At 47.1% G+C, this 19,492-nt stretch overlaps 1 protein-coding gene across 1 annotated transcript; it reads right to left on the reverse strand.

Moving 5' to 3' along the window:
* Positions 1-1,391: 1,391 nt before the first annotated feature.
* Positions 1,392-19,262, reverse strand: CTCFL (CCCTC-binding factor like). The gene is made up of 8 exons (XM_028735286.2): positions 19,080-19,262; positions 17,752-17,885; positions 16,479-16,599; positions 15,410-15,559; positions 8,524-8,684; positions 5,098-5,280; positions 4,034-4,151; positions 1,392-2,587 (listed from the first exon to the last, which is right to left on the reverse strand). Exons 2-8 carry the CDS (start codon positions 17,851-17,853, stop codon positions 2,454-2,456), a joined length of 969 nt encoding a protein of 322 aa, XP_028591119.2. The 5' UTR covers positions 17,854-17,885; positions 19,080-19,262; the 3' UTR covers positions 1,392-2,453.
* Between the last annotated feature and the right edge of the window lie 230 nt (positions 19,263-19,492).

Below are 19,492 nucleotides of genomic sequence, written 5' to 3' on the forward strand. Positions count from 1 at the left end.
ACCATAGGCGCCAAAAAGCAGCATATTACCGTATTTTTCGCCCTATAGGACGCACTTTTCCCCCTCCAAAAATGAAGGGGAAATGTGTGTGCGTCCTATGAGGCGAATGCAGGCTTTCGCTGAAGCCTGGAGAGCGAGAGGGGTCGGTGCGCACGGAAATGCCGTTTACCTTCCCGCCAGAGTGGTACCTATTTATCTACTTGCACTTTAACGTGCTTTCAAACTGCTAGGTGGGCAGGAGTTGGGACTGAGCAATGGGAGCTCACCCTGACGTGGGGATCCGAACCGCCGACCTTCTGATCGGCAAGCCCTAGGCTCTGTGGTTTAGACCACAGCACCACCCGTGTCCTAAAACCATCCATAGTAATATAGTTTTATTCCATTTAATACCAAATATAGGACACCCAAGTGAAGATATATTAGAAACCCTTAATCATCTGAAAGCTTCAGAAAACCAATGGGTTCCCCCCACGAAAAAATGGCGAGCACCCATTAATGTTGGGGCCATTCATACTTCCAAGGGGAAGGAGTTCCATAGGTGGGGCACCACTACAGAGAAACCCACCTCCAGGTCCCCACACAGAGAGCACCACTTGTTCGTAGGACCACCAGCAAAGTCCCCTCTGCTGATCTTGGGCCTTGGCATATCCAGCCCAAGGTTTACAGAGATTTGCTATGACTCTGGATACTTTGCTTCAGATTTCACATCAGAGAATCTAGTTTCTGAAGGCAAGACATGATTAAAGAGGCCAGCTGAAAGATGATGTTCAGAAAAATCTTTATTGAACGTAAAAAGCCCATTTCCTCCCAGAGCTAAGACTAACGTTCGCCTTAAAATGGTTGTACTATTACACTGTAGGCAAATCACGACATCAGCATTCATTGCAGCTGCATCTTGTCTTTAAAAACGAGTAAAGGTTAAAAAGGAGAGAACACACCACCGCAAAGCGTACTGTTATCACACCTTATTGCAATAAAACAAAATAGGCAGTATGAACAATTCAGATTCATTCTGGTAACATCTCAGTGATGCTGCAGAGGTTAGCAATTTCCAAGGTAAAAACATTAACAGACTTGAACACTGTTTTCCTTGCGCGATGCTTGCACCCAAAGATCTCTGCTGCTTAGCTAACCATGAAGGTGTCTGATTTGGTCGGTATTTACGGAGGTGGGATGGGTGCTGAGAATTAGTCTCTCCCACCTCCCATATTCAATTAATCGGCTCTATAAAACTGGATGGCAAAATCCATTGCGTGAGAACTACTGAGAAGAATGCAACTGGGAAAGAATTCTTGGGAAATGGTGGCAAGGCAAAATTAATTCATTTAAAATGAAACTCATGCCAGCAAACCACTGCAATACTGAAGGATGAAAACATTTCTAACTGTGTGTGAGTTCTGTGTGACAAGGGGAGGGATGGACAGAGTGGGCAAAAGAAGTTTTATTTCCGGTTCTGATTCCCATGTCAATTGACATAATACAACAAGCGTCAACATAGCCAAAAACCTAGGGTAAAATATGTAGAAAACGTAATTATTTCTTTCTACAACCTGAGGGCAATTGAAATAGCAGCTTGCTATTCAATCAAATCAGTAAGAGACAGAGGATTATTGGACCCAGTCAAAATGCAAACTTGAAGACGGCTGCCACTGTCAAAATGGCTGTGAACATGTTTCCCACAAGAGAAGAAAACGTCTCTCTCCGTAATTATTTGTGTGAACAAGTTAAACGGAAATACACGATATGCAGATTGTTTGCAGATTGTTTACAGATTACAATAGTTCTGTGTGTTTTCTTTTCTTTTTCAATACACTTTAAAGGTAAAATGCTCAGAACGCACTGCAACCTTAAATAAACTTTCTTCCTCTTTTCAGTCTGTTTATAGACTTACAGAACGTAAGTGGCGCAGCTGCCGACAGTTTGCTTGTTCTAAAGAGTGCTGGAGGTGTTATGATAGAGGCACTCCTTCTTGTGGGGAAGGTACACTTTGCCTTGGGGGTCAAGCAAGTTTCTGAAACACTCTTTATTTTAGAAAGGATAAGGGGATGAGTACATCTGTTACAATACCGCTATAAACTCTCTTTTAAAAAATCACCATTGACTTCTGCCACATTTGCTAAAGAGATCTGGGATCCATGCCATAAAGGAATCCATTCAAATTGTATTATAATTCCAGCTCTTTATAACTAAACTTGTAACGCTGAATGGAAGCTATTTGAAATCCAACAATTTATTCAGAGGTGACTTGTCCTTGGCGAGAGAGCCAGAGTTATTTGGAACGATTTCGCTGAGGCATTTTACCTCCACGAACCTACTCTTGACTTCTTGCGTGCCGTTAACAGAACAATGGCAAAACGTAGGCAGTTTCAGCAACCTTCAGGGAATAATGCTCTACAGATCTGCCAATCGAGCTTAATGTATTTACAGGCAGACAGAAGAGGTGTTTAACCGCATCATTTGTCCATCGAGTCGAATATCATCTCACAAGTCACCCCAGTTTTCTCGTTGTCCAAAACAACTTCCTTTTTCTCCCACGTTCCGACAGGGATACGAGGAGTGAAGAATTGAGAGTTAACACAAGGAACTCCTGGCAAGGGGAAGGAGAGTGAGAAAGAAGGACATTTGTGGAGAACAAATGCATACACAGAAACATAGAAAGCTTCTTACTGTCCTTTTTAATTTCAATCTTTACAGCGAGAAGCTATAGGACCCAGCCTCTTGGATAATGGCGTTGTCCCAAGTGAATCCCCGCCTCTCCCACTCCCTCATTCCTCATTTCTATGGGTGCTGCTACGTGCCCTCTGTCTTTGAGCTCCTTGCTCTCCTACTTTTAAGGCTCGCCGGGTTCTGGGAGATGGAAGGTCTGGAATGCTTTCTAATGACAATGTGTGTGATGGCCTGGGATTCGGATTCAGATGCTGAACCTGAGGAATCCCAGTCTGCACAGGATTCCCCGCCTCCAGAACCAGCTGAGCCAGGGCTGGGGCTTGAGCCTGAAGGGTCCTCACCTGTGCTGGATCCTCAGGTGCAGGCACCAGCTGAGTTTGCTCTGGCTCCTGAGGTGATGGAGGACCCATTGCCTGCAGGTGCTCCACTCTCAGCCCTGTCAGAGGAAGTTGAGGTTGCCTCTGGGTCCAGTAACCCTCCAGCCTCTCCTGGGCTGCAGAGGCTCAGGGCAGAGAGGCGGAGGGAACTAAGTTCCTGCAGGAGGAGTGCTCACCTCCAGGCCAGGAGGGGCGAGTCACCTGTGGATCAGGGCTGCCCTATGCCTCGGGGCAGATAAAAGCCAGCCAGCCCCAGTCCCAAGTTGCGGCAGCAACTTTGTAGGTTGCCAGTTCCTGCCTGAACCCTGTCCTGCTCTCCCAACCTCACCGGACTCCCTGCCCTTCACCCAGCCTCAGCTTTTACGGTCTGCCTCCATATTGCTCCTTCGACCTCGAACTGAACTCAGACCTCACCTCTCAGTTGACCCACGGGACCAGCACAACGTGTCAGCTGGGTGTTGTTCCGGCTCTCCCATGATTTCCCAGCTTTCGCCCTCATCTGCCTCTGAGCTGCCACCTCCCTCAACCCCCTGTGGTAAATCTATACTGTCTTCCTCTTCCTCCTCCCTGGAAGGTCTCCGCCATTCCGCCTCTGCCCAGTCCCTGACAGTAGAGTTGGAAGGGACTGCTGGGGGCCATCTATTCCAACCCCAATGAGATGCAGGAATCAGTTATAGGATCCCTGACAGATGGCCCTGATCTGTGCATGCATGACTGCAACTGGAGCTGCACGCACATAGCCCTGTCACATAATAATATATGCAATATATTGTATATACTTATGCTAATATACAATGCAGGTATACGATGAGACCTTTTAGGCCGAGGCCGAGGCCAATGCCAAATCTCCCGTCTCCCTTGCCAAAATAGTAAACACATGTTGCGTGCGGCTGTGTGAGTAGAAAGCTGCATGCTCGCAAGCAGCAGCTCAGCGCGCTCGCAGCTCGTAAACCACCTCCCCTTTCACCTGAAGTCACCTCAAAGATTACCTCCTTCTTTGGTGTTGCAGCTGGACCCCTTGTTTTCTTTCTTTTTATTCTTGTTCCCTTTGCTAGGTTGAACGGTCCTTAACTCGCCACACTTTTCAGCATGCTTGCGCATATTATTCTGCTCGGAATAAGGGATAAAAAACACACACCAATATTCACCTATCTAGTGTATTATGCACAATATCCATCCGTCTGCCTGCCTGTCGAGAGTTAGGGCTTATAGTCACTGATTCAGTGAATTGTATTAGGATCAACGTCAATTAGGATCAATATAATTCAATGAATTATATAACTTAGGATCAGCAGTTGACCATGATTTCTGCATTGTAGGGGGCTGGACTAGATGATCCTTGGGATTCCCTCCAACTCTAGAGATCTGATTTAGGCTCACGGTGGGGATATACACATGGAAATATTAAATTTGGTTCTGAAAGGTCATGCGTGTAACAAGTGCCCCTTCAACTGACTTTGTGGGATTTGACATAGATTTGTTCCACCCTCCCTGTTCTTTTATACTAGTGTGTGCTATATTTTTGAAATATAAATAATAATACGTATTCATTCCTGATAACATAAACATAAGATTCACCAAACTGCTCTCTTTTACTGATTGAGTCCTTGTTTCTTAACGGATGCGTTTCTTTTGCATTTTTGGTTATAATGCCACGATACAGATTTCTGATGGTTTTTCTGTGTTTTTCTCTATTTAATTCTGCTGGATCTGACTTTTACTGGATTCCTTGGAAAAGCAAAGTGTGCACGCATACACACACACACACACTGATCCAAATGTGCCCAGGGGCCTACAAAGGTTGGCAACCCCTGGTTTATGATAGCATTGCCTGCCTTGACTGGCAGTGCCTCTATCAGGGTCCTGATGCCCCCCTCTGTCTTGATGCCAAACAAAAAGCCCAACAGCAGTTGAAACTGCCACATGGCTGAATTTTGCAACCCATACCAGATATTTTTTTGCTATTGTGCTTGTATGTAACCCACGGAGCACACACAGTTCTGGATCTGTTTGACGGGAGAGACATCTCCTTTACAAAGCAAAGCCAACTCACCCAGCGAGAATAGCCTTTGCCACATTTCGGGCATTTGTACACTCTTGGCTGAAAACTGGAGTCGTGGTACTTCCTGAAATGGACCATCAGGAGCTGTTTCTGTCGAAAGCGTTTGCTGCAAGAGACACAGACGAAGGGCTTCTCGCCTGTATGTGTCCGTTTGTGAATAACCATATGGCGTTCCTGGTGGGGAAGGAAAAGGAGGAGGACTGACTGGAAGGAAAGCCAAGCGTTTCAACAGCCACGCCTGGAAATGTACAGAACCAGAAGAGGGATGAAAAGGGCGGAGGAGAGGTTGGCGTCACGGAGGCACAGTCTCCGACTGCTTGGGAAGAACCCTGGAGAGGAAGGTACTTAAGACTGCTGTGGGGAGGTGGGGACTTTTAGTCTTGGCAACTGATTCATGCGACAAGACCTACCAGGGATGCTATGCTCATTAAGCCGCCAAGTCTGTGCAGATCGTGTTCTTGCTAATCAAGAGTTAACTCCAACTTGCACGGTGTGATTTACTGCCGGCTCATTCCTGACACCTACGGAGCTACATGCTCCTTGTGTTACAGAGTTGAGCAAGCTCTCCAGTCACATGAGGGCTTCCTGCATGCATTCCCTGAACGCCACTGACCCTATCTGCTCCAACCCATGTGTGTCTGCTGACCCCACCCCATGAAGGTCACTCGTTTTCGGCAGGAGGACTGAATGGGGAACAGAACTGGAGCCACACTTCAGGAGGTCCTTGCCACGGTGCATCTGATGGCACATTCCCCCGCCATGTGGACACGACTGTGCAGGCTGCCCCACCCCTCTGCTTCAGGGGCAACAGCATCAGCACCCATCAGCCTCCCTTGGATGGCATTTTAGTGGTGGGCAGGCGGTGGTTTCGCTTTTGAATGGGAGCCAAGATGAGCAACTAGCTGCCAACAAGGACCACATTTTGAAGGACTAGCAAGCCTGGATTTCCCCCTTACTTCCTGCATGGACCCGGATAAAGGCAAAGGGGACTTTACCCCTTCCAACTCCTATGCAAACAGCATTGCAGGCAGGCATGGGCAGCAAAGGTCTCCCGTTGCATCCTTTGGTAAAGGGACCCCTGACCATTAGGTCCAGTCGTGGCTGACTCTGGGGTTGCGGCGCTCATCTCGCTTTATTGGCTGAGGGAGCTGGCGTACAGCTTCTGGGTCATGTGGCCAGCATGACGAAGCCGCTTCTGGCGAACCAGAGCAGCGCACGGAAACACCGTTTACCTTCCTGCCAGAGCGGTACCTATTTATCTACTTGCAATTTGATGTGCTTTCGAACTGCTAGGTTGGCAGGAGCAGGGACCGAGCAACGGGAGCTCACCCCGTCATGGGGATTTGAACAGCCGACCTTCTGATCGGCAAGTCCTAGGCTCTGTGGTTTAACCCACAGCGCCACCTGCTTTGGTACTCGCTGCCATTTGCCCGTGTCCTGCTTCATGTATATGTAAGAGGGAGCAGAAGAGCATAAGGTGAGGGACAGAAGCGAATATAGCCTCCGTCGCTGTTTTCCGTGGGGAGGAGAAAGCCGAAGAGCCTTTGCCTATGCCAAAACACAGGAAGTGGCTGAGGTGCAATGTTAAGTGCAAAGGAAGCTGCTTTATGCAGATCCAGACCATTGGTCCATCTATCTCAGTACTGTCTCCACTGACTGGCAGCAGCACTCCAGGATTCCAGGCAGGGGGCTTTTCCCAGCCCTGCCTGGTGATGCTAGAGATTGAAGCTGGGACCTTCTGCATGCAAAGCAGGTGTTCTGTCGCCCTGATCCAAGGAAGTGTCTTTAGGAGGGGGAAGTGTCTTTAGGAGCAAGGATACAACGTTGGGGAAGTAGGGTGAATGAAAAACTGCTGGCATCTGTAACTTGGCCCTATTTTAATGCCCGTTTTCTACTACTCGAGAGTAGAAAGAGCACGACTGGAAAACTCTTGCTTTAGTTCCAAGTTTGTTTCAAAAATAAATTAATCCTTTGAAAACACACACATGTGCACTAATCTCATTATTTGAGAATGCCAGGACCAGTTCAAACAGAAGTAAAAAACCCAGTTGTGTTGAAATTAGTAATGCAACAAGACAAACAAATAAATGCACCATGGAGAACTGGCTCTACTGAATTTATGCATTTTAATTCCAAACTCTCTTCCAAAGTCAGGCAAAGAGGATGAAGCATGCATAATTCGTTCATTTATACATATGCGTAAGCTAGGAAATGAGGAAAGTATGTACCCTGCTTTTCATTTATTTTATTTTTTATTAAAGGGATGGGAATGAGGTTGGGGGAGATACGATCAGAGAACATAATGGGGCAAATGTCCAAGAGCCAAATAACACATATGGGGGGGGGGGAGGGGAAACTTGCTTAAATGGGACATTTTTATTCTGAAAACAAAGCAACCCCAGAGATTCAATCCAGAATGTGTTTGTGAGGCTACTCACTGCTTTCCCTTCAGTATAAGGGGTTGTATCCAATGCTGGTGCCACCACCGAGAAGGCCCTATGCCTGGTTCCCTGTAACCTCACTTCTTGCAGTGAGGGAACCACCAGAAGGCCCTCAGAGCTGGATCTCAGTGACTGGGTGCTCTAGCGCTTTCACAGCCTTAAGTTAAAGGTAAAGAGAGCTTTGACCGTTAGGTCTATTCACGGACAACTCTGGGGCTGCGGTGCTCATCTCGCTTTACTGGCCGAGGGAGCCGGCGTACAGCTTCCGGGTCATGTGGCCAGCATGACTAAACCACTTCTGGTGAACCAGAGCAGCGCACGGAAACGCCGTTTACCTTCCTGCCAGAGCGGTACCTATTTCTCTACTTGCACTCTGACGTGCTTTCAGACTGCTAGGTTGGCAGGAGCTGGGACCGAGCAACTGGAGCTCACCCCATTGTGGGGATTCAAACCGCCGACCTTCTGATAGGCAAGTCCTAGGCTCTGTGGTTTAGAGGCTCACAGCCTTACCCCAAAGCAATTATAAAAATTTGTATATGGCAAATCTTTTGTCCTACCACTAAGTTACAGCTCCTTTAGAAGCAAACCAGCTTTTAACGTATTTCTAGCTCCTTTAAAAGCAGGAATCAATTAATTACCACTTGATCACATGCCAATATAATTTTGTCCATTTTCATTCTCATGGTTCAAATATTATTTCTGGCATGTGGCAGAGAGAAGCAGCTTCAGATACAGAATTTCTCCTCTGATAATGGCGACAGCGAGCATCTCTGCTTTTAGAAGAACATCAAAAGCTGCAGTACTTAGTATAAATATCCCCTGCTTCTTGTAGCAGAAAATCTTGATTATTTTTTTAAAAAAATGTATAGGACTTTAGCGACAGACTGCGGCGACAAATATTTGCATGGCGATCAAAGGAAACACATCTCCCACAGCAAACTAATCCCATCAAACCCTCATTTACTGTCTTAAATACCTGCTTGCATGCGTAACTGCACTCGTCACATCTGAATCTCTTCTCATTTGTGTGGGTCTTCTTATGCTGTCTGAAAGCGTAGCGCTCGTGGAAGACATTTTCACAGTAACTGCACTTCAGCGGCACTTCGATATAGGAGTGGAGGTTTCGCAAGTGGATTCCTAAGGAGAACAGCATCATCGCAATGATCCTTTCGAAAGATGGAGGGGAACTGCTTCTTTTTTGAAAAGTATTTCTACAGATTACCGTAGTTTTCCGTGTATTAGACGCCCCCATGTATAAGACGCCCCCTATTTTGGGGGACTCAAATTTTAGAAAATGGGGCGAGATGGCACAGAGTTGTTGAGCTTTTTTTAGAGAGGACTGCCAAAAATCACTCACCTGCATCGCAAAATCCACCTCTCATCTGTCCCCTCACTCGCCACGTTGCCACAACACCAGCCAATCAACAACACCCTTTGACGCAGCAACCAATGACACGCCCAATAGCCGCTGACAGCCACGGCAGCAACCAATCAAACGTCCACCCTATGCACTTCCCATGTATAAGACGGCTCCCACTTTTTAACATAATTTTTAAAGGGAAAAACCTACACGGAAAAGTATGGTATTTTCCCAGACAGTTTACATACCCAGAGTCTCCATGAGCAGATGCATTGATCCAGCCCAGCTGAAGAACTATGGGCTTCCAAAATCCAGCCTCAGATAGAAACAGACACAGAAGCCACAAGACCACAATTCTCACGGTAGCAAATCCAGATTTACCGCTGAGTGTACAACTCAACAGAGATGTGCAGCAAATCATACCTTCACAGCGAGAGTACCTGCATGGTATACCTGTTAGTTCCACTCTAGCTTTTTAAAGGTTTGCACATATAAATCGCCTTCTCAATCCGGCCCACGGACGGTCTGGGAATCAGCATGTTTTTTCATGAGTAGAATGTGTCCTTTTATTTAAAATGCATCTCTGGGTTATTTGTGGGGCATAGGAATTAATTCATTCCCCCCCCCCCCATATAGTCCGGTCCAACACATGGTCTGAGGGACGGTGGACCGGCCCACGGCTGAAAAAGGTTGCTGACCCCTGCCCCATAGAGCTGTTTTTTACCCTGCTATGCTGGCACAACAGCCCCCTAGCAACAGTGGTCTATATGCCATGCAATATTCTTTTAGCTCACATCTCAGCGTATCAAGCCGCAGCTATGACAAATAACTACCAGGGGTGTTGCAAACATTCACAGAGCTTTTTAAAAAGGGAGAGCCTGTGATCAGATGCTTGCAAGCAGGAACTAGGGGGGCCAATCTTTGCTCAGCTTCATACTAAGCAGGGCTGGGGTCTTCATGGTGCTGAGAACCGCTTCTTCCTTACCCTGCTCCATAGGCGCCGACCCCATGGGGCCTGAGGGGGCCCGAGCCCCCTCAAAAATTTTATTGGGGGGGCTCGGCCCCCCCAATAATTAAAAAAATTATCGCGCGCCTTGGCTCCCGCGGCCGGCGAGGGGAGCCCGGGCCGCGCGCGGCTGCTGCTGCCGCCTCTCCTGGGGGCGCCGCCTCCCCGGGCGGGAACGCTGCGGTTGCGCGAGGGAGGAGGGCGGCCCCCGGGGGCTGGGAGAGCCGGGCTGCCGTGGCCGAGAGGGCTGCTCTGCCGGGCGCCGCTGACATAATTTAAGCAAATTATCGCGCGCCTTGGCTCCCGCGGCCGGCGAGGGGAGCCCGGGCCGCGCGCGGCTGCTGCTGCTGCCGCCGCCGTTTGTGGTCATGGCGGAGCTGCCGCCTAGGGAGGAGGGGAGAGGGGGCTGGCGGGGGGGGCAGGCGGTGAAGGGGGCTTGGCTGCGCTCTCGCTCTCTCTCGGGCTCTCTCTCTCGGGCTCTCTCTCTCTCTCTGGCTCTCTCATAGGCGCCGACTCCATGGGGCTAGGCGCAGCACGCTCTCCCCTATTCGCTCACGAGGAGGCGGCGCCACTTTATTTGCATATTCATGAGCTTATTTATTATTCATGAGCTTTCCCGGGCCCCCCCAATATTTTTTATAAGTCCGCGTCCCTGCCCTGCTCCCAAGAGCCCAGAATAGCTACCTGGGACAGCGGAAGGTGGCAGGCACTCCATGTCCGCAGTACAGCATCCTTCTGCCATTCCACCATTGCCTCTCCTTGCCCTTGGAGGGTAGGCACCGACAGCAGAGGCGGTGGAGAGCTCTGAAATGTCTTTTGCAAGCGCTCAAACCAAGCAATCGCAAAAGCTCCAGACATTCTGGGTTGAGCAAAGGGCTGCCCAGTGCATCCTTAACGGTACCCGATAGCACAGTCCTATAACATTTTAATTCTATAGCGGCAATTCCAAATGTACTTGAAAAGCTCCTAGTACTATATGGAAATGGCCGAGATGACTGGCAGAATCCGAGATCAGGGAGAAGAGTCGGTGGAAGAAGATTGGAGGAAATTTAAAATTTATTTACAGAAATATTGTAAAATGTATGAATGCTGATGACATTGAAATGAAATGAAGGGGTTCTAGCAATAAGGTAGACAAAAATTATAAATTATAAATTTGGGAGGTAAAATAATTAAGGATAAAATAATCGGATATGAATTTGCTGAATCAACTTTCAAAGAGGGATACAAAAAAGGGAGGAGTGAGGAAGTCAGGAAAATAAGTTAATCAAAGATGAGCAATTAGAAAAGAGGGATTTGTGTTTTTCTTTTTGTGTGTTTATTGACTTTTTTCTTTTTCCCGTTAGGTTAAATGTTTGTATTTTTGTATTGTGAAATTTTGTATTGTTGTGTTTTATATTTCCCTTGTGTTTTTATTGTTCTCTGTGTAGTTGTTTTGGATTTCCTTTATTGTTAAACTTAATAAAATATTATTATTATTTTTTTAAAAAAGCTCCTAGTTACCAGATTACGACCAAATAATAATAATAATCCCTGCAATGTGAGGGGCTTTTTTCACCTTCAGATGGAAAAGGCTCTGATATACTGTGCTGTGACTTCCACCCCAGCCCCAAAGCAAACCCGGCCATTGCAATAAGATCCCTTTGCTGTAACGTGTGCTATGAGTCTCTTGGATTCAAAAATAGTAATTCTGCTACACTGGCTTAATGAAATTTAAAAGCAGCCAGGGCTTCCAAGACTCGTATAATCAATTAGTGTTTGCTATGCAGATATAAGAGTTCAGATGTTAATGGACGCTCTGGGCCAGACCCATGCGACAATAAAAGCCCACAGAAGAGACTCTCCACAACTTCAAAGGAAGCATTCCCTGAATTGATTTTCATTGCCATTCCACGTCCTCTTTCAACTCTCCCTGGACTTGTGCTAAGCGATGCAAAAATAGGAATTAAAAAAATTACCTCCACCCAAAAAAAATAAAATAAAAAAAAAGTTCCAGGAAAATACAGAAGTTGGGACTCCAATGTTTCTATGATCTACAGCTGAGCTATTCAGACCTTTCTACGAATTGAATAGGCATGTCTTGATTCTGTTTTTCAGTAGAATAATCACGTATACTAATAGCGATCTCTGCTCTCCAAGCAACCTTAACAAACTACAGCTCCCAGAATTCTTGTCAGTGGTATGATACTGCTTTAAATGTACCACACAGTTGGGATCTTTGTTTCAGGCCTCACCTCTCCTATATTATCTTAATTCTGCCCAATGCCTTATAGCGTCACCTTCCATTTCTTGCACCGACAATTGGGGAACACAAATCAAACCCCCGTTACCCAGGGGGCGAGTCTTCCCTCCTTCCTGCGCACATGTCTGTTATGCTATTCCGAAACCGGGTGCAAGTCAAGAGTTGAGATCTAGGACTAATAATCTTGTGATCCAATGCCCACAATAAAGGTAAAGGTAAAGGGACCCCTGACCATTAGGTCCAGTCGTGACTGACTCTGGGGTTGCGGCGCTCATCTCGCTTTATTGGCCAAGGGAGCTGGCGTACAGCTTCCAGGTCATGTGGCCAGCATGACTAAACCGCTTCTGGCAAACCAGAGCAGCGCATGGAAACACTGTTTGCCTTCCCACCAGAGTGGTACCTATTTATCTACTTGCACTTTGACGTGCTATTGAACTGCTAGGTTGGCAGGAGCAGGGACAGAGCAACGGGAGCTCACCCCGTTGCGGGGATTCGAACCGCCGACCTTCTGATCGGCAAGTCCTCGGCTCTGTGGTTTAACCCACAGCGCCACCCGCGTCCCACAATAGGCATATGTTATATTCTGCCATTTCTATTCTTAGTGTCTTACAATTTCACAGGGGGAAAGGTACACTCAAGACCAAGGTTTAAGTGGGTTCATGAGACACTCACCAACCCCAGTCAGACTGGAAATTATTCACAGAAGAAAGATAAACAAACAAACAAACAAACAAACACAGAGAGAGAGAGAGAGAGAGAGAGAGAGAGAGAGAGAGAGAGAGAGAGAGAAAGAGAAAGAGAAAGAGAAAGAGAGAGAGAGGTTTTCCACCCCCATAATGCTAGGCTGGCCTAGCATTAAGAAAAAGCACTATCTTCAGCTGTTCCTCCACTTTTGATGAATTTCAAGGAAGGAAACCTCAACTTAGCTTTATGGGTCCCCATCCCACCCCACCCCCCTTGTCAGACTAGCAACACTGCCCAGGACCCACACCAAAGACACGCTTTCATTGACTCTGTGGATTAGAACACAGCCACAAATGTTCCTGCAATTCGGAACCGCCACAAGGTGGTGCCAGTTCTCTTTGCTACAAGCAGAAATTGGGGAAAGTTGCCTAGTCTCGCAGGCCTTGTATTGCTCCTGCGTAAAAACCTCCCTTGGAATAATCGGAAAAGCTAGGGGTAGCAGAGTTTGAGGTTGCAAAAGCACCCACAACTGCTGGAGTATGCCAGAAATTAATAAATGGTAGAATTCAGATAATATTCAGAGTACAGTGGACGCTTGGGTTGCGAACGTGATCCGTGCGGGAGGCACGTTCGCAACCTGCAGTGCTGCGTCTGCATGGGTCGCGATTTGGTGCTCATGCGCAAAGTGTGATTTAGTGCTTCTGTGCTGAAACCTGGAAGTAACCCGTTCCGGTACTTCCAGGTTTTGGCGTGTCTGTAACCCGAAAATGCGCAACCTGAAGCGTCTGTAACCCGAGGTATGACTGTATTGAAGGGAAGACGCCAGACCTCAGATTTAAAACAGAGGCTGAACCAATTCTCCTGTTTGGGAGATCAGTGATAGCAATGCCATTAAGAACAGGAGGATAACTAAGTACCCGGGCCATTAAAGAACAATTTACCAGGCAGGGGCTGCTGCCTGTTAGTCAACAGAAGGAAAGGCAGCTGGGAGAGTGAGGTCACACAGGGAAAATGTGCCCTTTTTGAAAAACAGAGGGGAGGGGAGACAGATGGGGAGAAGTGGCTTGAAGCAAGCATCCTTGGGAAGGAGGAAGGTGGAGCCAGGGCCCCGCAGGTGGAACCACCTTGGCAGGCTGGGACACGGAGACAGCATGTAGGATGCCTTGGACTCCAACGTTGCACCGCTGTGGCAAACAAGCCCCTCTTGAGATCACGCCCTGAACTCTCTCCAAAGCAGACCCACCCAGGTGCAAAAATAATAATAATAATAATAATAATAATAATAATAATAATAATAATAATAATAATTTATACCCTGCAATCCCCGGCCAGAGCTGGGCTCAGGGCGGCTAACACCAATAAAATAAAATCACAGCAAAAACATAATAGGGGGGAAAAAGAGCGAGGGGGAAAAAAACCCCCAATTTAAACTGCAGGTTAAAATGCAATTTAAAATGCAGCCTCATTTTAAAATAGCTGATAAATCAAGACCATAAGGGAAGGGAAACATAAGGGTCAGACCGAGTCCAAACCAAAGGCCAGGGTCTTGCAGGCCCTGCAGAAAGATGTCAAGTCCCGCAGGGCCCTAGTCTCTGGTGACAGAGCGTTCCACCACGTTGGGGCCAGTGCTGAAAAGGCCCTGGCCCTAGTTGAAACCAATCTAACCTCCTTGAGGCTCGGGACCACCAAAGTGTTGTTATTTGTGGACCTTAAGGTCCTCTGCAGGGCATACCAGGAGAGGCAGTCCCGTAGGTATGTGGGTCCTAGGCCGCATGTGTGCAATAAACCCTATTTCTTAAAAGACAATAGTCTCCGCTGTGCCTTGATTTCCCAATGGAACCAAAATCCTGGGGACGCCCTGGAACCCTGCTCCCGCTTGGCAGAGATTGGGGGAGGCACGCCACTTGCATAACTAGGCTGGGTCAGACCAGTTTAGTCTACACTTGCTCTCTGGGATTTCAGACAGACTTCTCTACTAGTGATACCTGCAGCTGCCCAAGGCTGAACATGGCACTTCCGCATGCAAAGCAGTTGATCTACCGATGAGTAGACCGGACTACATCTGTTTGCATTTGGGAAAGAAAGTAAGAAGTTCTCCTGGAAGTTCACCAGCTTTTCGGTGCAATTCCCCCACCCCACCCCCAATATACAATTTGTGTATTCAATTGTGCCTAGCACACACATTCCTGCAAAGCAATTTATTTGTTTATATCCTGCTCTTCAGTGAAGCTGCTCTTCAGTGAGTATTTTCAACCCCAGAGCTGGAAACAAACAAACAAAAAATAAGAGAAATTTTGATGGGAGAATTTCATAAGCATCTTGGACTCAACTGATTTGTACATGCATTGGAATAATGCTTGCTGGCCTCTTCAAAAAGCCTTCTTGCTGCTCTCATTTGAGAAACCAGGGTTTGCCTGCTGCAAAGATTTCAAGCTAGGTATTCATTTGGAACCAATGAGCCAGATTAACACTATATCTGGGGCAGCAGTTTCTTAAGTTAAAATGATGCCAAGCCTAATTCTCCGTCGATTTCAAAGAACGCTTAAAAATAAAGAGGTAATGGGACTTACTTAAATCACCCTTTCTGGCCACAGATGTGTTACAGTGCGGACACTGGTATTTTGGCACATTTTCCTCGTGTTTGTGCAACATGTGGAACTTCAGAGTTCCAGCCTGAGTGAACCTGGCCTTGCAAATCTGACACTCAAAGGGTTTTTCACCTGGGAGGAAAAAGATGAAAGATGTGAATTAGCAAGCAAAATGTCATAGCTGGAAAACTGCGGTGATGTTTTACACATGCACTTCTTCCTTTTTGTTTTACTCCTGATTTTATTGCTGTTGTAAATGTCAGGTGTGTATTTCTCCTCTATAGCATCTTTAACATGTATTAATTCCATTTAGATTTTAAGATTTCTGGTTTGTCTGCTTGATTCATCAAACGGTAATCGCACGGAATGGGAACATGTGCCACATAATACTCGCAACACGTCACAGAATCACAGAGTTGGAAGGGGCCACGAGGGTCATCTAGTCCAACCCCCTGCAATGCAGGAGTCTTTTGCCCAACATCGGGCTCAAACCCATGACTCTGTGATTAAGAGTCTCGTGCTCTACCAACCAAGCTATCCAACATAATAAGTGGTATATAAGTTTCGTCAATTAATTAAGTATGTAAAACTTAGCTGAATGCCACCCATTGATTTTAATTTACCCAACGAGAGTTTTAGATTCAGGAGGCAAGAGAAAACAACTGTTTCTGTGCAGATCGTGGATGTCACCCAGCTAACTCATACCTGCAGTTGGAGAGTGTGATTTGGAACCAACACTTATCTAGGATATAAACAGGGCACGTTGGTAGGATCTGGAGTTACGCCTTGGTGTTCCACCAGCAACGCCAATACCTCCATCTTCTTTTTCATTGGCCCTGAGTTGACTTGGCACTGAGTACCTGAGTTTGCTATCAGCGGGAACGAAGACAGTTCTGTATATTTCCCCTCCAACTGTTCCCCAGGGAGTTTCTTGCCCTTTCCTCCTTCTACGGCCCGGCACTGTCTAAGACTCTAAGCTCATAGAGGGAGGCATCGCTCCCCTCCTTCAGTGAAATATTTCCATGACAACTGTCGCATTCCTAATTCTTACCCGAGTGAGTGACCATATGCCTCTTCAGCTTGTAAGTGTCCCTGCTAGCATAGGTGCAAAGGGTGCAGTTGTACGGGCGCTCTCCTGTATGCGAGCGAATGTGACGCTTCAACTTGCTGGCCTGTGGTTACCGACGGGAAGAAATTAAAAAACATGATAGTTCCAGGCACCCTGCCAGAATAACTCATCACTAAAAAAATAAAAAAAAAAATAAGTTCGCTACTACAAGTGTTATAAATGTCAGTGATTGCCATCGTGACAAATGGTTGGAAATTCCAAACTTTTTTAAAAAATAAAATAAAATATTAGGTTTAGTTTTCCCCTGAGCTGAGAGTAAACTGGTGGAACTCACCACTTCATATTACAGAATGATAACCTGGCTGGTTTTGTATCTGTTTTTAAGACTGCATGTTATTGCCAAATGAAACAGATTAAGTTACAGTGGTACCTCAGGTTAAGAACTTAATTCGTTCTGGAGGTCCGTTCTTAACCTGAAACTGTTCTTAACCTGAGGTGCCACTTTAGCTAATGGGGCCTCCCGCTACCGCAGTGCCACCGCCGTGCGATTTCTGTTCTCATCCTGAAGCAAAGCTCTTAACCCGAGTTACTATTTCTGGGTTAGCGGAGTCTGTAACCTGAAGCACTTGTAACCCGAGGTACCACTGTATTTCTCCCGGTAGTTCTGGGGAATCTGTGGCCTTTCAAATCTTGCTGGACCTCCCATCGTCCCTGATCGCTGCCTACACTGGCTGGGGCCAAGGGGAAGTAAAATCCATGATGTTTTTCAGTACAGTCGAACAGAATCCATTCTGGAACGTTCGACTTCCAAAGCGCAGCTTCTGATTGGCTGCAGGAAGTTCCGTCAGATATCCAAAAGAACACTCACTTCCGGTTTTCAATTGTTCGGGAGCCAGAACGTTTGACTTTCGAGGCATTTGGGAGCCGAGGTACGACTGTATAGGCATAGATGAACCAACGACCTGGCTCCCTATGAATCAGCACCCTCTGTTCCTATTGCCGTCTTAATTTGCATTGTCTTGTTGGCTGTTCCCACCGGTCTGCCGCATATAAGCCACCCACAAAGCTTTAGCCACGTAAATGTTGCAAACGAATAGTGAACGTTGCAGGCGAAGGAATAAAAGTGAGTGCGCACATTGCAAGTGGCAGGTGCCTCTCTCGGAAAGCACCCTTCCCTCTGAAAAGCAAAACAGAAGCCTGTCCTCTTTACCAAGTACGGCACTCGAAGCGGTTCTCCTGCAAGCGCCGCACTTACCTCCACGCTACAATAGTTGCAGAATGAGCACTTGAAGGGCTTCTCGAGGGTGTGCTTGTACCGCCTGTGCCGCGAAAGCTCGCCGCTGGTCACGAAGGCCATGTCGCACTCGCTGCACTTGTACGGCTTAGTCCCTGTCGGGAGAAACCAGATGTGAGGAGGGGGCTGTTGGCGGCTGCTGGCCGGGGCGGCTACGCTCTGCCCCCGCAGCTGAAGGCAGTGATGGGCCGCTGGGAACTGAAAGAGGGGAGAACTCTCTTGCTCTCATGTTCTGCTCGCTGGTTTCCCATAATGAGCATCCGTTTGACCCCCACGAGAGCAAGATGCTGGACTCCCCTGGACTACTGCAATGCACTCTACGTGGGGCTAACCTTTTTTTTCTTCTCCATTTTATTCATTTGTTAACATTCTTACATTATATCGGTAAGTGTTGTCATATTACATTACAGGACTTAAGGTAAAGGTAAAGGGACCCCTGACCATTAGGTCCAGTCGAGGCTGACTCTGGGGTTGCGGCGCTCATTTCACTTTACTGGCCGAGGGAGCCAGTGTACAGCTTCCGGGTCATGTGGCCAGCATGACTAAGTCACTTCTGGCAAAGCAGAGCAGCGCACGGAAACGCCGTTTACCTTCCCGCTGGAGCGGTACCTATTTATCTACTTGCACTTTGACGTGCTTTCGAACTTACTATAATTTCCAACACGTATACATAAATTATATACAAATTTTATATACCTAGAAAGAAAATGAAACAAAACAAAAAAGAGAGAAAAAACAAAAACAACCCCCCCCCCAAATCATATACATACCCACACACTAGACTTCCTGTCTTTCCCGCTGTATATTCCTTTTTTTTACAAATGAATGTACTCTTATTATTGTATTTTTCTTTACATATTGTCTAATACATTCCTATATCAATATGTGCTCTTAGTCTTATTTCTCAACTCAGTCTCATTCCAACGTCAATCAAATGCTAGCATAGGTAGTGAACCTTTACTGTATTTTTGAACATATGTTTTTTATCTATCCCACTTTCCCATAAATTTTTGTTTTGAATTGCCTCTCAGGGTATTTCTTAACTGCGCCATTTCAGCAAATTCTTGTAGCTTGTAATGCCAGTCCGTTATTGTCGGGGTTTCTTGTTCCTTCCACCCCTTTGCCCCACTTTGAAGGCGGCTCGGAAACTGCAAATAAGTTTGAATGCGGCCGCTAGGCTGGTGACCGGGAGCGGCCGCCCAGGACCTTATCACACCAGTCCTGAAAGATCTATGTTGGCTCCCAGTTTGGTTCCCAATTTGTCGGAAGGCACGCGTGCCAATCTGTACCTGTGTGCGTGTTCACGTGGTTACGCAAGAGGGAGACGGTCCGGAAAGCCTTAAGGCACAGGTGGCAGAGGTGGGGCTTTTCCTCAGAGTGCTTTTTCACGTGGCGATGAAGGCCTGACGCGCTGTAACAGGCGAACGCGCACAAACTGCAACGGTGCAGCGCATCCCCTAGGAGAATGCAGCTGGCTTCAGGTCAAATAAGCCACAGACAGGATCCTCTGCACCACTGGTGCAGAAGTTAAAACCATCTCCTCCCCCCCCCCCCCCCATCAACTGCAAAGGCAGTTGCCTCTTTCTGGGGCGGCCTTTCCGTGAGTCAGCCTGCAAATATTTCCTGGTGGCCTGGATGAGCTGAGCAAATTTGTCCTCTTCGCCAGTGATTCATGCCCACACAAACAATCTTTCACTAGCTC

Source organism: Podarcis muralis, chromosome 5 (genome assembly GCF_964188315.1).
Source record: "Podarcis muralis chromosome 5, rPodMur119.hap1.1, whole genome shotgun sequence".
Classification (NCBI taxonomy): Eukaryota; Metazoa; Chordata; class Lepidosauria; order Squamata; family Lacertidae; genus Podarcis; species Podarcis muralis.